The sequence below is a fragment of the Hesperophylax consimilis genome, chromosome 6 (genome assembly GCF_061612785.1).
Source record: "Hesperophylax consimilis isolate HC1 chromosome 6, BYU_Hcon_1.0, whole genome shotgun sequence".
Classification (NCBI taxonomy): domain Eukaryota; kingdom Metazoa; phylum Arthropoda; class Insecta; order Trichoptera; family Limnephilidae; genus Hesperophylax; species Hesperophylax consimilis.
This window is the reverse complement of record NC_142841.1, coordinates 33,784,344-33,812,246: the sequence shown is the minus strand read 5'-3', so window position 1 is coordinate 33,812,246 and position 27,903 is coordinate 33,784,344. Positions and strand designations below refer to the sequence as shown.

Here is a 27,903-nt window from a genome sequence, read left to right as displayed (position 1 = left end):
GTGATAATTATCATTTTGATGATTTTTCCGGTCACCAATGTAAAGTTATTAACTACCCTGTTTTCGTGTACCGACTAGGAACACAAGACAAAATGTAACATTTTTCTCGAACAGATACACAACCAACTATCATACACACTCACCAACCGATAGGACGCATGATCTGGGCAACAAGTTTTGGGTGCTATTAATAGTTTTACTTCATATATAAGCGTAATCTAAATCACTACTTATCCTATACATTATATTGGCCGAGTAAATGCAGTTTTAGTGATTCGTGGTATGACAGTGTGTTGCTTTTTTATTACTGTTAGCACACATATTTCGTTTATCAGTTTTACATTAATGCATGCTTCAAAATTTTTTTGTATAATTTTCGAATGCTCATTAGCTATAATCTGTTCTTGTAATCTATCTAAAAGCCCAACTGGGCATGAAATTAAATTAGTAATTATGATACATCGTTAGTCATCGCTATAACGAACACATGTGTTTCTTCCGGCTTGGGTAGCTCTGGGAAATGGTATTCGGTACAAAGACAGCAATTTCATTGTTTTCACAGTTTCTTGTGGAAAAGCTGCCTAGAGTGGTAAGTTTTAGGAGCTTCAGAGTTATCGCTCTGTCAAGTGCTAGCCCAGAAGTTGATTGAAGTCCGGGTCTCGGCGATACGAGGATGCGAGGTGCGCGGAGGCAATAAAAACAGACGTGAAAGGGTTACCAGACGGCCTTGGGCCCTAAGAACTTTTCTTCAAATCTTTCTCAAGCCGAAAGATTTTTTAAAATCCCAAAAAACCGGATATCTTCAGCAAGAAAGCGGTCCCCGAGACTCAACGCATTCTCCACCATACTTTCTACAGCAGTATCTCTTTGGTAGTTTAATTCATGTCATATTTGAGAGGTAAATGAACATCGCAAAACTAAAACGAATGTAAAGTCATATGTACACATGTTTTACGAAATTCATTAGCACGAAATGCCGGCTTCTATAAACAGTCAATTTTAAACATAATTACTGTTACAACACGACTGAATGTGCCTACGAAAGGTTTGTAAGCCATTTGTGCTGAGTAATTTAAACAAATTATGTTCTAACCAGCAACCAGAATTAGAGCAAATAAAGTTTTAATTTAATTCAGCTAATGAAAGATATAAAATTATAACAATAACGAAAGTACATACTAGCAACTTTACAAAATTCGAGCAAATAGGAGGAATGTAGGGTATACTGGACAAAATCGTTTTGACATATTAATTTCACAATCATTTAGTATGTTTAGAAACGCTAATTGTTTAAATTAATGCAAACTGGGTGTTAGTAAAAATGAATATATATTTTTACAAACAATTTTGTACAATTTCGCTGCTCTGAAAAGTCCCAGATGTGCACGCATCTTCTTTGTAAATGTTTCGTCGATGTTAGGCAATTATTGGAAAGCTGAAAATTTGAAGATTGCGAGAGAATATTTAATCGAAATTTGTCAACACCAAAAGAAGACCATAATGATTTATAATTCAAAGCAACGTGAATTCATAAATAAATATTTCACATCAACAAAATTTAAAACAAAACAACTTCGTTCGTCTGTTGTATAAGGTCGTTTTGCGAAAATTGGGTTAAATTAATGCAGATTACCAATTTAAAATATCACGGTGTGCCAGTGTTTTTACGATAATATACAGTAACCAAAGAAAATACAAAATACTTAAATTATTAACAATGGCATTAAAAGTAACTTTTCCCAAATTAAACCAAGCAAAGGAAACACTAATTCGGAACATAAGATAAGACAATAATTTGTAATAAAATGATAAGAAATCCGTTCACCGTTGATATACTGATATCGAGGTAAGCGTGCGCCTATTTGCCTCGATGACCAAACACATTTAATTGAAATTGCGTGTATTGTTGTCCCGGAGCAAACTCAAGCGATCCTCCGGCCATTTCTTGACACTCTTTGGTAACAGCTTTAGCAAACAGAGTTCACAAAGTGAGCAATCGTGGTCAAGTGCGTAGGGGATGGGTGCCGCAACGACGGACGGCACGAGAACCCGGCAACGAAACAAACCTAATAAAATTTTAAAAAAACTCTTGAAAATCCAATTTTGAAAGGTTGTCAATAACAAGGTATATAAAACTGAGACGGAAGGGAAATGTAACAGCAATGGATCGATAACCAAAAATGTTTCTAAATAATAAGCCTGCAGGACGAATGGGGTGTTGAGAGGCCTAAAGTTAAGTGGCTGGACAATGTGGAGGTAAACGATAGTACAAAAGAAATTGTGTTAGAAACTGAAGAGACACGGCAGAAGAATGGTGGGCAGATTAGGATAAAACAATAATCGGCTGGTGAGCAAGCAGGTGCAATATAAACAGATACAATATTAATATTATGAAATCAAGCTAACAGTAAATTAAATAACAAGAAACTAAAAAGTCAACGAACCCCCAATGACCAACAATAAAATGTTTACATTCCGGTCGGCAAACGTGCAAAAACTATCCAATAAGACAAATAATGTAAACGGGTGTGAGATAATCAGAACAAATACGGCAAATCAGGCAGCGATATTGATACAAAGATCGCGATGCCTACTGCGATTTTTGAGGTATCCAAACCTCAAGTTTCTTGCATAGAATTTGTTTTAGAATCAGCCATGGTGAACTTTTGAAAACTATCGAGCTAGAACAGGGGAGACCAACAAAACGCGTATAACGTATATGCAAAAAAAAGTCAATATTAACTTGTTTTCAGAACGCATTTTCAATATTATGATATAGTCTACAGTCGGGTTATTTTCCCAGAGTACACAGAACTAAATATTTGCTGACCTTGTAACCTTATGGTAATAATAATATTTGTTCGTAGGTGCCACCACATAAATGCTAAAAGTATTGAGAAATAAAGATTTATCAAATAAGAAAACAAAATGCACGAAAGCTTGACATTGACGACTAATGAAAGAGTCACTCTTCAAAAACGACAAGCAACAGAAATGAGCCATTCGATAGAAATAGCGACGACCCTATTTTTACTAGAGAATGCAGCCGAGTGCATTCCATTGCAACAATCTATTAAAATGGCTATCTCTGGATTCGAATTGAATTAGACCAAGGCACGTTTATTGGTCTCATCTCACTGCACTGATACTAAACTACTTTCTATTTACATTAACAACAGCCAACAAAGAGATTTTGAAGAACATTACAGAAATAAAAATCAAACACAAACACATCATCAATAAAAGATTTCTTGGGTTTAACTCTTTACGGGCCAAGACGCCAAACAAAACGTCGCTAACCAAGTGGGTCTTCCTACGACCCCATGCATTTTTCTGTCTTATGGGCTTTTAAACCATAGAAATCCCAATTATTCAGTCAATTATTAATGGTAACTTTTGTATTTGCGCAGAAATACGTAAAATACTAAAATTATATGTCAAGTATTTAAGCTAATATAAGGAGGATAGTAATTTTGGGTACTGCCTACTCCCCCACTTGCCTGCGGAATGGTTAAAAAACACGGAGACCGTTATGCTGGTGTTGACGTTTTCTGACTCGGGTTCCACTCCAATAAATGAAGGTTGCAAGCTACAAACCGTTGATCTTGAGCATTCACTTGTTCGTAGTACTTTTTTTAAGACTAACCTCCAAAAAATCTTTTGAGTGTCAAAATGACGCTCACGTAGCTTTACGCGGGTTAAAATCATAACATCATTTGAACAAGTATGCTTTAAAAAGTGAACAAAATCGGTTTATGCATTCTACAATGAAAATTTCCGTTACGCATCGTAGTACCGTCAATGTATTATATTAGTATAGATGTTTTACAGCCTTCTTTGGTTGAGAGAAAATATTAATGCTGGACATTTTCATGTGCTGTTGTGCATGTATATCGTAACGTACGAATTTTATTATTCAGTCATAGACTACGACCATTCCAAGGTTATAATATCTAACAAAGGGGTGGCCAATGTGAGTTTCCCAAATCCTGATGGGAAGTTCTCTCGAAGATCACCAGGAAAACAATAATAAGTGGATAAATGACCTGAAAGAAATGACTCCAATTGAGATGCTGTATCATACCTATGCAGATGTGCAAATGAAATGAAGGAATATAGAGTGATGATGAAATCAGCTGCAAGTGTCGAATGATTTATAATTATTTTAACAAAATTCGTGAAATTGAATTATTTCTCCACAATTATGTCGCCATTGCGAAAATACATTTTATCTACACATATCTATAAAATACGCGACGGTAACATAAAAAAATGTGTTCAAACACTCAACAGGCATATTGCCTGAAAACCGGAATTCGTTACGAAATTGACATAATAACATTTAAGAGGTAACGCTAATCAAGAAAACTTCTTTGTCGAACGCTCAATGAAATGATCAAACACAAACACACGGTACAGAGCAAACACTTTATCTATATTTAATTGATAATTCCATTAGGTTGGCACCTACACTTCTAGTATTATTTGTCTACTCTTTCTAACAAAAACCGATTTGCGATACAATAAAAACTTTTATTTTACGAAGGTATTTTATTGGTTTTACAAATAAATAAATAGTTCAGGTTTATCCAGATAAAAATAAATTAGTGGAGATGCCGAGAAATTACATCGGAAGAGAAGAAATAAATGATTGCTAAATTCTTTAAATTTTTATAGATCGAATGAAACCAATAAGGATTTATGACATATTAAAAGAAAACCAATACATGTGAAATTCTCTTCTTGAAAAGATTTAAAGTGCTATTTCTAATAGAATTTCGGAGATTATAAATGTAAGCGATTTAAAATCAAGCGAGGTTTATCTAGACAAGTTAGCGAGTAACAACCCTACAAGGCTATTACCACCTGATTCGAACGAGGAAAGGTGCATAGAGTCATTAATCTAAACTTGTAAATTCACGAGTTTACAAGTGTTTCGAATCAAGGCCAATACACGGTACATGTTGTTAAGAACAAAAGATTATTAATAAAGATCAGTAAAAATAAACAAACGATTATTTGGTAGCCTTCAAGGCTCGGTTCACGGCGAGGGAAGTAAATGACTGCCTCTTAGTGTCTGTTGAAGATCATCATAGGAAGAAGCACAGTCATCTAAATATCTATCGAATCTCAACTGAATACAGGGGAAGGTCACATCGGAAGGTGTCCTGGGACTACATCGTGCCATCGTGACCTTTTGATGGCCCTCTAAAACGTACATGGACATAATAAAACGAATGTTCATTTTTAAATGTGTTAAAATTAATTTGTTTACCTTCTTACAGCGATTATCAAGGCAAAGCATATTTTTTTGGAAATCATTCAATTTGTGATGGAACAGTATAAAATTAACTACTGTAACTTTATATATTTCTGCTCTTCTAATTCTTCTTCTAATATTTTATTCTAAATATTAGAATCATGAAACATTTAAGATGTTTAAATAACAATAATTTTTCAGAAATCAGAAAATCCCTAAATAATAAATGAAAATCCCATAATTACACCTTCCACTTTGTTCACCTCTCCTTCATACACCTAAATAATAATAGTAGATAAATTTTTAATATTCTCCTGATGAAGGAAGGGTTCTTCCGAAACCGGTAGAATTTAAATAAAATTAAAGTGGTCAAAAACAAATTTATGTGTTTTTATTATTCGTATTCCGGTAAAAAAATGACAGGTTTCCTAATAAACTATCAGTAAAACGCGAATGTGTTATGGCGATGTCGGAACACGCGTTTATAAAAATTCTATTTTTTTCGTATTTCGTCATTGTGTCATCAGTACAAACGCAGGTGCGTGAACACGTGTTCCGACATATTATGACTGTCTAAAAATTTATCAGGAAACGGCATGCTATCCCATTTTAACCGGACTTTAATAAATCAGCAATATTCAGGTTTATAATATTATTATGTCAAACAGGTCACACATTGTTGAAAATAAGCCTTATTATTGACCAAACACTTATATTAAGTAATCAGGGTAGAATTAAACACATGTTAAGAAAGATTTACAAAATAAATCGGGCAGTTACATTCGTACAAGATTCAACAGACGAAACGTATCATAAAGTGAAGCGGCGAGTAGAAAATAATAGCATGGGATTATCAAATAACGGTCGAAGATTACACATTATAACATTAATTCTAGGAGGCGATCGATGGGTTTCGTAATATTAAAAATTGGGCAAGGCACGCACACAAACACACACACACAAACACACACAAACGCACACAAGCACACACAAGCACACTCACATATATACCGAGTAATTTATGCGGGAAGAAAGTAACATATACGGTGGCCAGTAAAAAGTGAAATTTTTCGAACTCCAGATGCTTTAGCGTATAAATGACGATTTAATTTACAGCTGGAGGTATTTATTGACTTACTTTTCGAACATTATTATAAAAGAATGTCATGTTGTTGATATTATTTATAATTAATTGATTGGATATCACTTATTAAAGCATCCCGATACAGAGATCTTAAAGATTCTGAAGATTTTGATCAACTAGCCGGCTTAGCTTGAGATTTATTTTCAACGTTTGTGGCTGAACTTCAAGCGTGTTCTAGGCAATCATTTCAAATAACGGAGAGAGGGAAGGCAAATTTATATATTAATATGTTGAACGGAGGGGAAGAAATTTTAGATAAGGCTTGGAAAAAATGGAAGTATAAATATTTGTTTGGAGAGGGTGTTAAATTTTATATAATGTATAACCATATTTAATGTATAGCCATATTTATTACTATTTCAGGGATCGCTAGTTCAGGCCATCTCTCAAGGAACCATTAAAATGAAAAAGCTTTATACATTATTATACTGATATACCATTTACTTGGCGAAAAAGTTATGCATAATAAATATTATGAGATTATCTTAAGTTCATTGCACGCAACAATTATAAGCTAAAAGTTACTGTCTCTGTTTCATTACGTTTGTCAAAGATACCATATATTTAAAGCGCTTACTGCTGCAAACCGATCTGGGACGTTTCGCTGCTTCTCTGGTCTTCATCGCGTGGTTCAACCCTCTAGAGTTTAAAGTAAATCTGCATTCAGCCTCGCCGCTATATGTGGGTGATCCCCGGGTTGTCTCTCGACTTCCACAACTGAAGTCCACGGCGAACTGAAGTGACGAGTTCTCCCAACTCAAGTTCCGTCGCCCTGTGTTATCCCGCTTTCTCACCAATTTCGTCTCTCCCCATCTTATTTCCCCCTCGTCCGTAGTTAATCATTAATTTTAAGGGCATGATTTTTTTTTCCGCTTATCCCCTCTACAATTAAAATTCCTTTATTCAAAAATCCATATGTGACAAGGCGAGCTGAAAAAATTTGCTTTCCTGAAGATTTTCTAGACAGATATAGAAGTACATATTCTTGAACTGCCAGATCTCACATTTCGAGAAATTCTGCTGCTTCGGATATCACACAAACAGAACTTTTGCTTTAAAACTAAGATGATTTTTTTAAATCCATAAATTGTAGCTTACCGGAGATGTAAATTGGCTGAATTCCGTTCCAAAAAGTTGTTGACGTTTATTTGTATAATCAGCAAAGGATTTCGACGCAACAGTCTTAGATACCTGCCATGTTCAAATACACAGAGGAGAACATCATTAAACCTTCAAGGTTAATTGTAAATGATGACATACGAATCACGTGCTTACATCTAAATAAAAATAACAACAAAAGCGTCTAATAATAAAATAATATATCATTCATGTAAAAATGCGGATGCAATATAAATCTTGATACGTGAAAAGTGTACAAATGAACCGTAAACAAAATTAAGACAGAAACAAAAGGATCAAAAGACAATAATATAAAAATAAAATAGAACATTCATTCAGTTTTGTGACTTTGTCATTTTATTATGTTTTCAAGGCGAGATTGCAGGCCAGAGTCGTTCAATAACCTTACTATCAACGGCATGCCAGGCTCATCACGTGGAGATGATTGTGATAGAACTAAGATGAGGCTTTGATAAATACAAGGACATGACAAATTTCCTATATAAAGTTGAAGATAAATCAATGACCTGGTAACGTTACTAGGCAATAAATAAATAACTGTTATTTTATAGGCAGCATATTGAAGCTGGAGCCCTTGTCAAAATATTAATATAAACTCATTTTACAATCACAAGGATAGATAAGGATAAGGATAGTAAAAATTTCAAGTACAATATTATAACAAACTAACCATCACGCCGTTCCCATCAGGGGTAGGCAGAGTGGATAGAAAGCCAAATAATTTGGACTTAGCACACAATCCTTACATTGTTCACATTCATCGTCTCATAAACAATAGACAGGAACATATTAATATCCCAATTAAAATATATGGGAATAGTTGGCAAAGAACTAGAATGGTTTAAGGACTGCCTGAAAAATAGAAAACAAAAAACCAAGTTTGGAGACGCCATATCGGAGGAACAGCCAGTAAGCCTAGGAGTCCCACAAGGATCTGTATTGGAGCCATTACTATTTATATTATATATCAACGATATAGTGCAGTGCTTAAAATACTGTTCTATCAAACTTTTTGCAGATGATACGCTTTTATATTTAACGGAAAATAATTTTGAAAAAGTTATGCTCAAAATACAGTACGACCTAGATCAAATATTTATGTGGTTAAAGATAAACAAATTAAACTAAATATGTACATACCCTTCTGTTATTCTGACTCTTGAAATGACTCCGACTCATACGACTCCCGTATTTGGTTCACTTGATAAGGCCATGTCTTCCTCGGGCGTCCCCGACTTCTCCCTCCATTCGCATTAGCGTCATATATTCTCCACTCAATATTTATACTCCTTTATTTATTCATTCGCTCTACACGTCCAAACCATCTAAGCGTATCTTTTTTAATCTTACTCACTATGCTTACGTCAGCCTTGCGTTCTTTAAGAATTTATATTTGTACAAGGTTTTATCACACATACGTCTAAGTGATCTCGTTTCTACAGCATTACTCTCATCCTTCCTCTGCCAGATCCATGCTTCACTGCCATACATCAAGGTAGGTACCAGCACTCCATTGTGGACTATTAGCTTCTCTACTTTGTATTGCTAGCATCAACCGCATTCATTTTTTACGCTTCTTTCAAGATCACTATCGACCTTTCCATCTCTCGTAAAAATGCAATATTATACATAGAGAAATTTCTGATTCCGATTAAACCAGGCTGAAAAAAGAACCACCGATTATTTATTTAAAAAAATTTTGAGATGATTTCCGGGTAATGGTCTAATTGATTAAACTTCCGCAAATAAGGGTACGAACGCTGAAAAAACTTTCGGTAACAAAATTGTACCCAGTTAATCCAAGCCAAACGAACGAAAGGGTTACATATCATTAAACCTTGTACTGTGGTTCTAATTTTACCATTAAGTTTGAAAGTCCAAGCTACTTTGTCTCACATATCATCAGGACAAGACATCTACTCTGCTATCTTACCAAGTACAAGATAAACATCACGTAGGGTATGTGATAGGAAATAAAAACTTACACCACTGTAGGTAGTATGTGTGTAAAATTACCAAATATTCACTCAACTCTTGTAATAGTAGAACAAACACAGATTTATTTCATAAGACCAAAATGGGTCACTAGAATGATCAATCACATTAATTATTCACTCGTGTGGTCGAGTTTTTTTATCGTTTTCTTAATACCGGTAGTAGTTATGAGAATTTCAATTGTGAGGCAAGCATCAAACACTGGCTTTTATTCGATGCACCAACAACAGGTGTATTCACGGAATTAAAATCATTTTCTTAGGTTACATTATTATTTTCAAATCTAGTTCCTCAATTATACGTTGGTGTAAATTTTTTTGTCCCGTGACAGAGGGTGAGTTTTTCTTCCAAACAAAAATTAACCAAATGAATTGTAACCGTCTTATAAAATGGACTGGACGTTAACCCTTAGAATGCCGGAGGTAAAATGCCAATCGCCCACCATCGGCTGACACTATTTTCGTAATAACTTAATTGTTTACGTAAATTCTAACGTTTTACCAAATAATGTCTTTAAATATTTATAAAAATAGTATATATCTATCCTATGTAGTTTCCCCATGATAGCTAGAGAGATTTTTTTTTCAAATAGCATGTGTCCGTACTAGATATTTGCTATACCTCGTGATTAAAAAAAAAGTACTATTCAATTTGGATAGGTATTTCGGCTTCAAATCCAAATTTATGTTTGTGTGAAAAAGGCCGCGCAGACGTTCCCGTTAAGCAATATTAAGTTTGTGTCTTAAAAAAACAAACGAATTTATAATGTTGTTCATAGCAACAAGTTCATCAAACTTCACTCTAAAAGTAGCATAACAAGAAGTGGTATAAATACTAATAAAAAATACACGAATCAGCAACACAAATAAATAGTGAGTCAGGAGACAGGATTTATTTTGTGAACCTACACCAACTATTAAAACATTATGAATGATAAAACTTGAACCGCTAAAAAAGTGGTCCGAACAAAAATAACAAACACTACAAAGGTAGTAAGGAACTAATTTTTTTAATAGCTACAACGAAATCCGACTTTATTGATACGTACTATAAAATAACATTTATCAAACTCCATTGTACAACTTTCGATACATCATTATATCTTTCGTACTTCTACATGTGCACCTTTTATCGTTATTTAGCTTCGTTCTGGGACTCTATTCCTGAATCGAGGGCGCTCGTAATCGCCGTCGAAAGTACGTACGTTGGTCGTCGTTGCTATTCCCGAAATTGGTCGAAGGTACATACTTCGACGCCAAACGTCAAAAGTCATTCCACAAAACAACTACTGGGTATAACCAGTAGAAACAGGGCAGCGAGTGGTAGGTTGTTGGCGTTTCTATGGAATTGGCTGTCAAAATCTAGTCTAGCCGTCAATTTTTGTTTTACCGCGCGGATTCCGCAAATATAAAAGTGGGTGAAAATTTCCCCCTTACTAAGTCTTTATCGGAGCTTACAAGCTCAATTAAGAGTTGCTTTTGGCAATTTGTAATATGTCCCGCAGACATTTCTGTTTTGAATAGCGAATAACTGTTGTCTGTTTGACAGTCACACCATAGAAATCCCAAAAACATCAGGAACATAGACAATATTCACAGGGGTGCCAATATAATCATCTCTTCTACCAACTTCGACCGTTCGACGCTCAAGAATACGTAAAATTGAAACATTCGAAAAAGTTAGTCACGACGACTAGTAGTTTTTCACTCGAAGACGGCGCATACGAAAACGATTGATCGTTTAACTCCAGAATCGCAGGCCTGGAAAACACCCAATTTGAACATGAACATACTGTTCATATTTATTTTTATTAATATCAACAAAGTACATTGCTCTGTAACTACTTTCATAGTACCTCAAGTACTTATTTTGTACTCTTGTTATTATATACAATTATTAAACTCCTTTTTATAACAGAACTCTTTATAATAACTTGTATTGTACCAGTTTATATTGTTCATACTCAGCTTATTGTGTTATGTTATACACGTATTATTATACTCCTAAATAACGTACCCATAACCAGAGGCGGCTCTAAGGATCCAGTCGTGGTAGGTCATTTGAAAAAAATGTGTGCCCATATATTATTATCTATATCAATTTGTTATAATATTTCCATTGAAATAAATACACAATCCATGTACCTACTTACGTCAAATTATTTTTAAGATGTTTAGTTTTAATGTAGTTGTGCACAACATTAAAGTAAATAAAATAAGAGTTTGATTCTATTTGACAATGATCTTTTACTTTTTTTTGTTTTGTTTCATTCTACAGCTTCATTCTAAATCGATAATAACATAAATAATTATTCCAAACGTTTCTCGAACTATCCAATTGAAAAACAACCATCGTTCCACACACTACAAGCGTGTAAATGAAAAACCGACATTTGTTTATGTCACCATCTCTGTAAAACATATAATATTCATCGTGTTGTTACCCCCACGGTCATGACCTAAACGTCCCTAAGTTTTCTTCGGTACCTAATTTTTACTTCGACGAAAAATATAGTGCCATCTCGTTTATTCTATGGCGCGCATAGGGACAGAAGATGCCAAAGAGGACATTCTTTAAATTGACCCGGCCAATCGTGTGGACTGAATGAAAGCTTCTATTAGAGACAACAGATGTCACTGGTAGTCACTCGCCGCCGCCGCTGTTTCGCGTTACATTTTAAATAAAATAAGAATTAGACCAGTTGTTTTGATGCACATAATTGATTATTATTGTTGTCTTATAATTTTGGGGGGTCAAACACCAATTGACCTAAGGGAAGAACCGCCACTGCCCATAACAATGTATACAAGCAAAAGCCATCAATGCATGAATCATAAATAAATAAAAAACGGATAAATATTTACATAAAACCCATTTGAAAGAAATCTCTTAAATTCGTGTTATCAATCTTATACACTGTATTATCTATTTACTCTCGATGTTGCGATGAATTTTGATATTACTTAAATTATCTATGAATTATAAAATATGTCCTCCGTAGATACTAGATCGATACTGTTTTTTCTGGGTTATGTGACGAAACTTCGCTATTATGTTGATTTAAATTACGATTTCAATGACATTTTATGAAATGATAAAGAATGGAGGCTACGAAAGATGAATAATATTATGATATTCGATGGCACTATCGCTATTAAAAATACGTGCTTTTATCAAGTATGCAGTAGTTTTAACTTCCTCCAGTCGCTTGTTATGTTCTCTGAAGAGATTTCAACAATCTTAATCCCAAATTGGTTGTCTCGTTGAAAAATGTGGTACAATTATTGTGGCGTGTTGTCTCATTTTTAACCGAAAAAGAAATCAAAGGCACATAGCTCGTAATGGAAAAGACGTTGCAAGCTAAACCTAAAGCTACCGGGTAGAAAAGGATGTGCAAATATCACAAAGCCAGAACTTACCATTCGAGAGATTTTACTTCTTCGGCGCACAGAGAAAAAATAAGTTTAAATACGTCATATCCGAGGAACACCAAGAGAAAGGACTGGGATTCCCACAAGGAGCTGTGTTAGGTCCCCTACTATTTTGGGATTTCTTGCTTTATTTAATACATTTCAATTCATTGCTTTATTTAAACCAGACCTTGGTGATATTCGATGACACGGGGCTAGCTACGCATATCTGAAACGGCAGGCCGTGCAGCTAAAAAACGTATTATTTTTTTAATCAGACAAAAGGCTTTATCGAGAAAAGTCAGTGGTGAAATTCGGTCGAGGACTCGAAGATCAGAGGTAGTCACAGACAATGTCGTGCCAGTTACGGTCGATGACATTACCTATAATGATGATATGACAATTTAGGCACGGTCGACTATTAGGCACAAGCACCAGCACAGGCGAGAGACGACCGGCCGCGGCGGCCTTGTCACGAATAGTAAACACGTTAAAAGCAAATATTCCCCTTTGCATTGTGAGAAATAATGTTTAATTACGGGGGGACAGGTGACTGTCAGAAGAAGTCCTTCGTAGCGAATCTCTACAGCGCAGTGATTTTACTTGCTCAGATCGCGTAACCAGAAGACAATAGAATTGATCACATCATTCTAGGTTTCATAAAGAACAGGAATAAAAAAACATTAACAGCAACTTTGCACAATTGACTCAAAATTATGATAAAAAAAACTCTTGCAATTACTACAATTATGTACGGTTTATTGCCAATCTTGTTCCTTAAGTGGATTAAGTGACAATCATGTAACTTAATTGTATTTTCTCTACGTGAACAGGGACACCTTCATGTACTCATTAGATAACATCTGGTTCAGATACAAACACATCTAAACAGGCAGTCAATTCTAAATTACAGCAATTTGTTAAAAGAATGAGGATCTGTATTATTATTATTTGAGTATTTAAAAAGCGAAACTGGCAGAACATGGCACAAGTACATTCGTACACACAAGATGATGTAATAAAAGCAAAGAACTGTCATAAACAATGGCGGGCGCTTAATATGCACGAAGATGAATTGCTTTGCACAGTGCAAATATTTAAATAAATTATGTTAACTAACTAACTAACCATCACACCGTTTCCCCACAGGGTTAGGGGAGATGATGGACCGCCAAACAACTCGGTCTTGGCACACACTTCTTGCCTCATTCACGTTCATACATCGTCGCATACATACTCTTCTATTATTCACACTCTTGACATAGCCTGACTCGAGCATCTGATTCGCTTGATCGTGCCATGTCTTCCTCGGACGGAATTTATGTTAAGTGTTACAAATATTATCAATCAAATGGAACATGCAGGAATTGAGCATTTGATTAGTTTAGCAAATATCACACACTTAAGGGAACAAGCTTCTAACACAAAAGCTATTCGTTAAAAATATTAATTTATTAACTAACTATTTAAAAAAAAACACCAAGTAAAGACCGCCTATTTAACATTGTCCCAAGTTTTTTAGAGAAATGCAATTTTAATTTTCTAAAGCCGTTCGAATTATTTGCTATGCAACATTTTAGAGCAAGATGGTGCTACAGGTACGATTACGTTGATTGAAGCCGACACCTTTACATCAAGTTTTAAGTGATTAATGGATTCGTAAGTACAACAGAAAAATCAACAGCTAATAGGAACAACGAGAAAAAGCGTTTTTTTACGTTCAATTGAATAAATTGTGGAAAGCGTGTGAGAGAAAGTGATAACTGCGTAGAATAATAAGTATTCATATACCTCGCAGCTGTTTGGAAAATAAAATGATTACAATTGCATTAAATAAACACTATCATTAATTATTTTTAATTATCAAAATGTTACAGTGAAATTAGTTGCACAACCATAAACTGGTTTAGTTCTCTTCTGGAGAGGACTAATTATAATTGCGTAAATAATTTGTGTATCAAATTTCAGATGAAAATTGTAATAAAAATGCATCGGGGCCAGAGAGCAAACAAGTTACAATAACGTTTTATATGGCACCAAAAGTTTTGATTTTGGGAGACAAATTGTAATAATCGAATAGGTTCAAGGATAATTTAATTAAGGCAGTTTATAAAATATAATATAAATATTATAAGGCTGCAAACACGGCTATAGAATGGCAATAATAATTTATAATCAAAGACATAATATATTATGTTCGCTACCGGGTTGTTACAAAAGCGCTACTAGCAATAAATGTGGAATATATTAATAAAGCAATTAGGTACAGTGTACGTACAGTCATCGAAACATTATGTAATGTAACTGATCTTGTGTTCACGAAATCAAACTAAGCGTTCACTTAGATAAAATTCACTCAATCTCGATGTCATCGACGCGGTTGAGTTTAATTTTCGCTTAGCGGTACACTTGAAGTTCTGCCATTTATTTTCATAGATTAACCCCAAAATAAGTGATGTCGGCGTATTTTTAGCACATCAACAAATTTGCTTTAAAAAATTCAAAATGCAAAAAAAAGTGTATTCACAACAAGTACAGTAGTGTTTAATTTGTGTTAAATAAATATTTAAAATATGTGTTTGCTTTGATGAAAATGTGCGATGTCTATTAGCATTGCACAAACGCTCAGTCAAAAATAACTAAGAACAAATCTTCGTTAGATAAGTCTTTCGCTAAGGTTTAAACTTTACTTATCGTTCGGTCAGATTTGATTGGTGGTAGAGGCCGTAGATGAGCAGACTATAATTTAAAATTGAAATAAATCAGAACCGCGATGTATTGACGATTATATTTGGTCGATTTTTCTTGTTTATATGATGATGACATAATATTAAAAGAGGCAAATAATTTATTCAAAAAAATATATGTATAGTCAAGGAAGAAATAGGATCCTGCTTAGAGTCTGTGAAAACCCGCGAAGGTCGTGATAAATACTAAAACAGAGACAATATAAAAAAAGGATACGATTTCCTTATGTTCTCGCCTACTTTGTACATTACATATTAAACGGGATCCTTTGCATAATTGACACATTTCAAGATCGTTTGATATTCAAGATGAAAAAAGCCTGCATTTGCTTTGTTTAGAGTTTCAAGGCCGAGTGATCGATCGGTGGCATCGTAAAAAACCGGATAAGCTTCCGTAAATATTAAATACGAAAATAGAGAACAATATTTCTTTGGTGAATGCAACCATTTGAGTTAAATACACGGCAGCATGCGTATTTTTCACGTAGGTAAATTTCATCCAATCTAATAAACGTATCGTATATCTAATTCATAATTTTAACTAGAAATTTCAACAATATTAAGTGTATTAACTGTTATATTTTGACTTTGTTAGAAGACAACTTGAATACAATCCTCCCGTCTAGAACCCACATTACAATATTCATGTACAAGCTATTGAAATAATACTAAATAAATGGGGATTCCAGCAAATTGAACTACAACACTCTTTTAAATTAAATGAATATGCTTAAATTCTATATTAAATTCTAAATGATGCATTTGATAGTCCAGAATTGTTTGCATTGATAAGCTTTCGGATTACTACGTAATACTTGTTAGTCGTTATTTATTTCAGTGGAAAAATTCTGGTATTAACTACCATATTTATTTCTCATTGCCCAGAATACTTGTGGAGAGAAATAATTATACCGAGTCAGTGGACATCTTTAGTTTATCGTGTAATGTTTAATAAATATGTAATTTAATAAAGTAATAAATAATAAATAAATAATTAGGCAGAATACAAAAGAAATTATCATGCATTTTTTTAAAATATGCAAAATTATCGTTACCTTTAAATTCCCAAAAATCAATCGTACTCTTCAATCATTGGCTATTATTAACTCAGAATTACGTGATAGTTCATATTCATGGCTTGTGTTTAAAACGTAAAATGTTATATACATATCTACGAGTAACATAACATCTGCACAGTGACAGCAAAAGAATACCACAAACAGCGCCACAGAAAATAACCATAACAATATTCATCAGAGATTTTATTCGCGAAACACTTTTCTGCACCCACTAGCACATCTGATGGGTGTATCGACTGGCGAATTAATTGAATTTTTAAAGGATTTTTAAGGTGTCATTTAACAAGTGAATACCCTATGGAATGAACGCACGCGTAGGACTCGTATTTGGGTGTAATCCCCACAGCAGACAGCGGACTTTAGCAGACTGCGTGGCGCCAGTATGTCAGGAACATACATCCGAAGGTGATCTACTTTGAGGAATAATAATAACAAACAGTTCAATGAATCGTCGGATCAAAGTACGCGTGTGCTTTTTTACTCCAGTCGATTCATTGTAGTAAAATTGTAATTAGCGCTCAACTGCCGAGTGCTGGCCTCGGAGACATGAATGGGAGTCATTCGAGGCGGAGCTAATATTTAAGAAATTCATTGATAGGTATTGACAGCTACCTAGATACTATTGCTCATTTATGAAACACTTGGAAACATATTTCATTATGTCGCGTTGTTCATTTGGAAGTTGAAAATATAGTAATCAGTGCCTAATTTTAGGCACTGAATTTTGCATTCTTATGGGAGAAAAGAGGAAAATATTTAAAAATAATTAAATTATGGTTTTCGTGGTGCGCTTTTCAACAATGATCATCATTCTTATATTCACTCCGCATAAGACTAATAAAAAGCCCGCTTTATAAACAGGAAGTCAAACAAACCCTTCACTTTCGACGCGATTGCTTCAACCGGTCTTTAAAAGTAGGGTGTAGATTGTTCGATATAAATTTAAAAAAATTAAACACAGACCAAATTTTTGGTAAGATTATTTAATCACCTTCTTCAATACGAACCAATTATCACAATCATAAAATTGCGAAATCGAAAGAAATGACAAGAAACACGGTCAAAACTATCGATTACGCGTTCAAAAATTTTAACGATGCCCTTCACTGTTATGAAACGGGGTCGCAAAAAGATCGGATGTACTCATTAAATCATTAACGATTCATAATAAACCCCATTTCGTCATCATGTACTGGATTATTTATGTGGACAATAGTTCGAAAATAATTTTAACTTCGAATATCTTTTATAATTGATATACTATACCATTGACACAACTCAATATTAGAAAGAAATGGAGGCAGTAACAATGAGAAGAAAGTTGCTAGTTTTATTTTTTTTTAAATATTATAAAACCGACCAATCGGAGAAATTTAAAATTTGTCAAATGAAATATATCTCAACGGGTGTTCCACAGGGATCAATTTTAGTGCCAATAATGATCAAATTATGCATGTTTGAATCACGAGTAAATTATTTTTCTACGTTCGACATTTTGTATAATATATGCGGACAATACGGCACTCGCAATTTCACATAAAGGCTAAACCACTGCAATGAACCTTATGCAGCATGATTTTCTAGCCCTAATGAAATAGTCTCATGATGCAGACCTAACAATAAATGCCAAAAAAAACTAAAATTATGCACATAAGATCTCCACACGCCAGATGTAATGTAATGCCTTTGCCATATTCGCCCACATTTGACTGCATACATAATAATGTTGCAAAGCCCTGATCATGCGGAACCGTTAACTTCGTCAATAATTAACAATTGAAAATTTCAATTGGAACAATTGATATTTAAATGATGTAGGTATGTACATATTAGTAATGTTCGTAAACGCTTAAGGGCTGTCATGGGCATGATTTACAAAAATAAAATATTTCATACCTACAAGTACTTATTATAACATTCATTTCCTAAATAAAGGGTTTTCCAATAAGAAGTGTTATTTTGAATATTAATTAAGGAATTAATTATTTTTTATGGCCGGAATTGGATGGTATTAATCCGGAAAACGTTTACTTTCAACAATACGGCGCTACGTGCCACACAAGCAACGAAACCATTGATCTTTTACGGGAAACGTTTCCGGACCGTGTTATCTCTCGATGAGGTGATCACAATTGGCCACCGAGATCTTGTGATTTAACACCTTGCGACTTCTTACTTTGGGGCCACGTGAAAGAGAAGGTCCACGCCAACAGCCCAGCGTCGATTCAAGACCTTAAAGATTGGAATTCGTGAGGCTATCGAGGACATAAGGCAGCCACTTTGCGAATTGGTTATGGAAAATTTCATGAAAAGGATATAGTCCTTGTAGGCGTGGTCGTGGTGGTCATTTCACTGATATTATTTTTCACTATTAACGGCATACCTTCCTCTTTATAATGAAATAAACATTCGATCATTTATATTAAATATTGCATTTTTCTCTAAATATCAAAATAACACCTCTTATTGGAAAACGCTGTAGAATGGACCAAATCCACCAACCTATAAGGAATTACTTCTTGTGGACATTCTTGCAAACATATAAGTTTCATCAAAACATTACCAAATTGTTAATCCATAAATATGTATCATAAAAGGCTTCTAATGTATTTCTTTCTTTACGCCCCAGTGGGTTTTTACATGAAGTAAATATAAACGTAAGTAATAGTGGTAAATCAAGTACATGGTATTTATAAAATAAATAAAGTTAATCACGTTTAAGTTTAGTACATTTGAAATAATATAGGCAACTCACTTCTTTAAAATAAGAAATAAGATTAACTAATTTAATTAAGTAGTGTAAATTATAAACAAATATAAATGTATTTAAAAAAATATTTTTTAATATATATACAAAGAGATATATTCACTGCGGACAGGTAAACTCGTACAATTCGGAAAAGTAATTATTATTATTTATTTTTATCACTAATACGGAATCTTTAAACATATCTACAACATTCCCAAATCGATTACCAAAATTATGCAGTCGATTTATAAATGAATGGGCCTGATGTTTTAAAATTGTCACAGAAAAAGGTAGCACTCTGTCTCGTATTTCTGGTAGGTACATATAATTATTGCCATAATATATTATTATAGGTATTGCCAGAATTGATTATTATATCAATATTATGATAAAATAATTTTAAGTCAACACGTTGTATTAAATCAATTACTTGTATAAGGAAACCATTAACATAATACAAGATTCACTCATCATTTCAAATTAAGGATCGGTGGTTCTTAAAAGTATGCAAGAACCCTATACCTATATTGTACCCAAAATATTAAATAAACTAGAAAACAATGATAATAAAAAAATTATCTATTTATACCACTAAAGACAATAATTATTACAATCAAAGAAAGTAGCTATTAGATACAATTATTAAATTTGATTAAGTACGAATTAAACGCAATGACATTAAATAGCCAAATATAATATTGAAAATTATATATGAAATAATTGACAAACATCTACAATATCAATATTTTACTTAGGAATTTTCATGGACAGTATTGAAACGCGTTCAAAACTTCTAAAACTTAGTTCTGCACGCTGCACATTGCAGTGCACCTAAAGGAAGTAATGATTTCACTTAACTGCTATTGTAGTTGGTCGGATCCTAAGGGTTAAATAGTTATAAGATACAGATGAATTATTTTAGTGGCCAAATGATGCCCTCGTGTTACTAATTTACATTATGACTTATGCTTTTATTCTACCTCATATTTTACATAATATATATATATTAATATTATATTCATACAATCTAACCGCCTGACTCAAAAGTCAAATTCCACCAGAGAGACCATCTGATTCAGAGAATAATGCATATACCCTCAGGCCTCTGGCACATTCTGTCAGAAAATCCGATTATTTCCACGTTTTCAGTGAGCTTGATTTCAAGTTTCGACTCAAAAAAATTGATTAATGAGTCAGTGTCAATGTTAATTTTTGACTGATGCGCCGAAGGTGAATCAATAGGGCCAGACGTGGTTGCTAAAGGTGAAGATGTATCTTTCTTTGCACTGCAAACCTTGCGAGTTTTAGACATTTTGGTTGATTTATTTCTTAGTTTGTAGGTAGGTTTCTTACAGTTGTTCAGAAATACCCCTTATTGAGTTAAAAATAATTTAACTTATTTGTCTATGACAAAAAAAACCTCTAAACAAATTCAAAAAAAATCAAATATTCAAAAACATAAATTGTCTGTGGTTGTAGCTTACAATGACAGTGAATTCGTTATGCGTAATTTTTCAGGGCAATATGTAAAAAATTTTCGCACTGCCACCACGAAATACACTATTATTTTGATTAATTTTTCACTAGTTTATATGTTTCAACTTTGATTACTTGCTGAATTTGCTTAAATTTCACTACTTTTGTCATTAAATATGGATCTGTCAGAATCAGCTGTTGTTTTCACTTGTCTATGTTGTCCACATTGAAATAAAATCCAAATAAATGGAATATTTCGGAACGTTGCCGAAAAAAAGAGTTATCAAAGATGATGAAGTACGCTTTAAAATAAGAAATGAAGATAATTTCTGAAACAATTAAAATTTGAAAGAAAACGTAAAAAAGTTTTAAAAATGGCTCTCCTTACGTTTTTACAGAAATAAAATGACTGAGCACAAATGTATTATAAATATTACTGTCACCTCGTTTCACTTTAAAATTCATAAACTTTCATAATTGTTCTCAAATAGAGGTCGGAACCTTTGGTTTCATAGAGTTTTATATTATAGTTTCTCTCTCTTTCTAACACCGTTTAGATAATATTTCTCAGCATGTAGGTAAGGGAGACACAATGATTTCTAAGAGACAATATGAGCTGTTCCCAGAAGCGAACAAATTAGCCTAAAGGTTTAAATAACAATAATTGAGTTTTGTTTTACACGTATACAAGGATTTTAAATGACTTTCCTTGATTTGATACAAGATAATGTGTGATCAATGATCACTTTCGGTTAATGAATTCAATAGAATTCGTGTTCACTTAACGTTCACGTTGAATTATCGTTCAATAATCGTTCAAACATAACAATTAACAATTATAATTACAACGCTGAGATGCAAATATGGCTAGAAACCGAACGCGCTCAGACATAATACAGGGAAAATTATACAGGGTGTTGATTGGGCAAGCTTCATACATTTAGAAGTAGCGCCTTCGAACCGTTTCCCAGGTTAAATAATAATGTATTTTTAAATCTCGATTGTAAATAAATCCTTGAATCATGACTCGTGCGATTATTTAAAATGCAAATTGATGATCCTACGTGGTTGTTTCGGGAGATAGACGATCTCTAAGAGCATTTTTTGGGTAAATGTTTCTAACATTTTCGCAGAAGGTCACAGAAAACAGACTTCCCTGAGACCGATGCTTTTACAGAGTTACACCTGACAAGATTATAGTTTAAACATTTGCAAAAAGTTAATCAATACTTAACTTAATTTACAAATTGTGTTCAGAGAACATACGAATAAATTATGTTAAATAAATTTAAATTTAAAAATTATGTTAATTACAAAGAATTAAGTTTTACACTTATGACATTTGTGTTATATTGAAATACGTGTTGAAATGTATTCAAAAGGACGCTTCGACCCGATTAATACCGTGCGCGCAATACAAATGCAACAAAATAATAATGCATAATTAATTACACAACGGTGAACAGCCGGTCATCTAAATTAGTGGAGTCAGAAGAATGTAGTTGTAACTTCTCACGTATTTTGCAAAACCATAGGTCAGTTAAAAATAAAACAGAGGTAGGTATAAATAATATCGATATCCATTGTTTGGTTGTGAAATGAGAATATGCTTAGTTCTTACCGGGATGTCATTTTTCCAGTTCCAACCTATTCCAAACCCTTGTTGGAAAAGTATTTGAAATTTGGAACAGTGTCAAGAACATAGTGCGATTTCGAGTGCATTGTTTTGAAAACAGAAGGATTGAGCATCTTGGAAGTTGACTATCTAAGTGCATAATATCGTTTGGAGTACTCATTCGTTTGGTTGTGGTGATAATTACCTCAAGTTATCGTGGTGGAACTCACTATATTGTGTGCTACTTCGCAGAGATAAAGTGGTAAGTGATTGGTCATTCTGTTTTTCTGTCCTTCCATACATTGTTTATGCCTACACATACTATCACCCAATTCCAGCAGTCACCAATTCATTTCGTCTCGTTTAAATTATTTTCAATCCACTTTCATGTTATTCTGAAGCTGTAAGTCGTAAGCAGTTTTGGATGCAACACCATATTTACAAATGTTTTTGTTAGGTTAGGTTAGGTTCAGAAGGCCCAGTAGAATTGTGCAGACCAAACATTGAAACTACCGACTGTGTAAGTAATATATTAATAATAATAAACTGCAGTAAATTAATTAAAACCTTGGACAAAAGTTAGGAAATGCTTTTATAGAACTCGAGTTCATTTTAAAATATTAATCACTTGCAACTGAAATAGTGTATTCCAATTGGGCCGCTTACACAATTCTCTCAGTTGTAGATATAATGTACTTTAAGATTGAGTAAACATTTTTTACCAAATTATAACTTTATATTAATCACAATCACAAATAAATAGATAAGTAATTGTAAAAAGCATTCACTTTGTGGCTAATCATAATTTACAATAAAAACACATAAATTTGTTTTTGACCACTATAGTTTTATTTTCACTCTACCGGTTTCGGAAGAACCTTTCCTTCGTCAGGAGAATATTAAAAACTGATTAATTAACCAAATTAATCTGTCTTATAGTCCTATTCTAGACATATTTCCAGCTAACCGCTCTGTTCTTCCTGGAATTCCTGTAATTACCCCTTGCACTTTGTCCACCCCTCCCTCAAACACTTAACATTTTTGTATATATATATGTCAATATTTTGTGTAGTAGATCAGTTTTTAATATTCTCCTGACGAAGGAAGGGTTCTTCCGAAACCGGTAGAGTGAAAATAAAACTATAGTGGTCAAAAACAAATTTATGTGTTTTTATTGTAAATAGATAAGTGTTCACAACATATATTACAATGTTGAAAAGATCAACTTTCGTTAACTAGAATAGGAACCGCACATTAAAAAAATTAACGCTCACCAAGCGCTAGTGTAATTTTCATTCAGCAGTGTACCTTACACTTGAAGTTGTCCAATCTGTATGGATATCTGTGTATGAATCCGCTAAGCATTGAACTAGTGATACTAGTGATCAGCTAGTGAAGAGTTTGAAAATTGCTAATTTAATATTAATTTCTCCTAATCAACTATGGAGTACCGCAAGGAAGAGTACTAGGACCTATACTATTTCTAATATACATCAATGATATCTGTAACCTAGAAACTAGAGGAAAAATCATTGGTTTTGTTGATGATACTGTTATTTCATTTAACGAAAGAGATTGTAAACGTGCCTACAAAGAAGCGGAACATGGAGTCCTGCAAAACTGGCTTAAAATAAATCCCTCACACTTAACGTTAATAAAACAAAATATCTGACATCGTCTATAACAGCCAGAAAACAGACGTCGGGTGACTTCAATCTCAAATTACATACGTGCAAAGGAATCTATCAACGTAGTCAAGGTTTATCATATCTCGGTCCGACTACAGTACAATCCAGAGGCATCAAATATCTTGGAATTGAAATTGGTGATTTGCTGATTGCTACCATAAGAGCAGGATTTGGCAGTTCTGTTGTTTTTGAAATAGCGTCAAAAGGGTGATTACGGAAACAGTTGTGGTAAGAAAAATTAAGTGGAGCGTGCAACTCGCAATGAAAATACCGAACAACACATTATAATTATTTATTGCGTAAGCGAGCAATTAACACAAACCGTAAAAAAATTTATTATTGCCACGGAATTTTTTTTTATTTATTCACACCTATAAGTACTTATTTTGAAATTAGTTTTGTTGTAAACGCTATCATAATTTTTGTGTTATATCTAAAAAACTAATTCAATCGGTTTGATTACAAATTGGCTATATTGCGTTAATATTGCAAAGGGCTATGTGCACAAACCTGCTTTTACGAATGTATGTGATGATATTGTTTAATTATGTATTATATGTATATTGGTTAATAAATAAAAAAATTAAAAAAATATTTAAAAATAAATTTAAATTTCTAAATTAAATAATGAAACGATTTTTAGCATGGCATTATAAAAAAAGGACTAACGGTAAAACGAAGGAACTCATATGCCTACTTCTAGGGGGATCGGATAAGTTAGTCCTGCGAATAATAATTACGATAATGCAATGAAAACTCTACAAAGAATAGAACGCGCGGTAAGGCACGAAACCCGCAATATGGCATTTGGTCATGCGAGAGGGAACGAGTTGGCCCTGAATTCAACATCCAGGTTTAAATTAACTCTAATACAGGGTTTTCCAATAATAGGTGTTATTTTGAATAGCCCGCTATTTCGGTAGATGTTACTTTTGAAGCTGTCATTTTTTAACATTTGACAAGTAGAAACTACGCCATTAATAAAAATGGAACGATACACGCTTCAACAACGCATTGAAATTATTAAAATTCACTTGAGTGAATCAAATGCAAATCATCTTGAGTGATGAGGCCCATTTCCACGTCGGTGGCTTCGTCAACAAGCAAAATTGTCGCATCTGGGGCTCGGAAAACCCATGAGTTATTGTTGAAAAGCCTCTCTATCCTCAACGTGTGACTGTTTGGTGCGGTTTATGGTCCGGCGGAGTCATTGGACCTTACTTTTTTGAAAATGAGGCTGGAGCAACAGTTACGGTGAATGGATTGCGCTATCGAGAGATGATTAATGATTTTATGGCAGGAGTTGGATGGTATTGATCTGGACAACGTTTACTTTCAACAAGACGGCGCTACGTGCCACACAAGCAACGAAACCATTGATCTTTTACGATTGAATATTAAAATAACACCACTTTTTGGAAAACCGTGTAGTTCAACGGGATAAAACTTTAAAGAACAATTAATAAAATATATGGATGTATATGTGAACTTGTGTATCATTTCTAGACCAATACAGTGAAGTTTTTTTGGTTGGTGAGGAAAATTTCACATGGATTTTAAAAACGTGTTCCGAGAATGAGGTCTCGAATAGAGTGACTTTATAAATATCGTGGTAATGGATTGTAATTGTGTCTTTAATATTGCATGCAAACGATTTGTGACGAAACATAATCGATTACGAAATATTAAGAGATGTTAAGAATCAAGGACGCATATCGACATTATTATTGACGCTAAGTGGCTGATAAAATATTCGCATTCTTCTCATTTTAATGTCCTAACGATCCCAGAAACTTTTCAGCGATGATATTCTCATGCTTATGATATCCTGGTGGTCCGGTATTAATCTTGCCTAACATCTTTCTACCTCTCTTAATCTCTCGGCGTTCTCCTTTCGCACATTTGAAGAATAGCAATTTCGTCGTAATTCAAACCGTTCATTTTTGAATCGCATTCCTCCCACATCCCTCATGTCAGTAGGGTCTATTACGGCGTGAACCGCATGAGAGAAGCCAAGTGAAGTCAGGTGTAAAATCGTTCGAATTTGATCAACTTTTGTATAAGATTGCGAACAACCACTAAAATCTCAAGTCCGTGAGACACCGAATGAAATTATCCTCTTAATGTCTACGAGATCCATAAATAAGTATTCATTTAAGAAATAATAATTATAAATTATTAAAATATTTTTAAAAACATTTTAATTAATTTTAAGTACCTACTCCTTAAAAAAATATTAATTAGGAGGTTTCCATTTTTACATTAACTCCACTAACGAGGTCTTGAGGAAAATAATTTCCCTCGGGGCCTATGTCATCTTTGCTGATGCTATTTGGAGGATCTTTTTGAGGTAAGGAAAGAGTGAACATACGTTGTGAGAAGAAGAAAACACAAAGGACGACAAATCGTTCCATAGCCGAACTGTTGAACTCAAGAACGAGTCTTAAAAACGACCCATTCTCCGGTGACAAATGATCCGACCTTGAGATTTAGGTGGTTTTAATTTAAGTGGGTAAATATAACGAATGCACTAGTATTTGGAAAACAATTTCCTTCGTGCGTACGCTTGGTAGGTACGGAGTAGCTCACGGATATCAGTACTTGGTTTGCGTGAAAGTAATATACAACAATACGAAAAAATAGGTATTTAAATGACGTCAGTCTGCGATGAAAACGATTTTATTGGAAATATTCCTACCTTTTTGTGGTTCCAAAGGACGTTTGCACTGGGCTTGCCTCGCCGGATGTCGCTCTGGTCGATGACGTCATCGTGTATGAGGGAGGCGGAGTGTATCATCTCGCTGATAAGGGCGACTTGTCGCTGGGAGAACAGGAGGCCGCTGCAACACACATAAACAGCCATACATTAGTTATAGCCCTTTTGCCACATGGGCCACATTTGTTGTAGGGGTAAGTACATTTTTTTAATAAAAATACGCGACAAGTGATAAATATGTCACACGCAGAACTACGCTGGAAATTTTTGCAAATACTTGACTCGATTCACGATTGGACGATAAGATTTGACTGTTTCACAGAATTATATAATAGTTCAAGAAGTTAATATTCAAAATTCCGTTCTGTGAAAGTCCTATTCAAGATCTCTCCTTTAATGAAATAATAGCAGAACTTGAAACAACCCGTCCTTAAACTTCACCACACCAGATGACCGTCAAATAGACGATCAACGCAATTTTTAATTTTTTTGACAATTGTCGATTTTTGAATTCGTGAAGTACCTAAACCTTAAATTTTAAATTAAATATCTTTGAACGGGGATTGAATTCCAACCTCCAGGACAGCGATATGAGATATACTAGATGACCGTCAAATAGACGATCAACGCAATTTCGAATTTTCGACAATTGTCGATTTTGAATTCATGTAGTACCTAAACCTTAAATTTTAAACGAAATATCTTTGAACGGGGATTGAATTTCAACGCCCAGGACAGCGATATGAGATTAAAATTGGTTATATTGCTAAAATGGAAGTAACTAGTTGAGTGAAATTGAAGAAGGAAGAAGAATACAGGAAAAAAACTTGACTTTTAGTTAAGAAGAATGTTCGTGTGAGAAAGCGATGAAAGAAAAAAATATT

General features: G+C 33.9%; 1 protein-coding gene across 1 annotated transcript in view; it reads right to left on the bottom strand.

The window, feature by feature from the left end:
• qless (decaprenyl diphosphate synthase subunit 1 qless) overlaps positions 1 to 27,903 on the bottom strand; it is a 179,310-nt gene that overhangs the window by 35,236 nt on the left and 116,171 nt on the right. Inside the window, exon 4 of the mRNA XM_089632924.1 lies at positions 27,002 to 27,143. Coding sequence (XP_089489050.1) covers positions 27,002 to 27,143 — 142 coding nt within the window. The remainder of the gene's footprint in view (positions 1 to 27,001; positions 27,144 to 27,903) is intronic.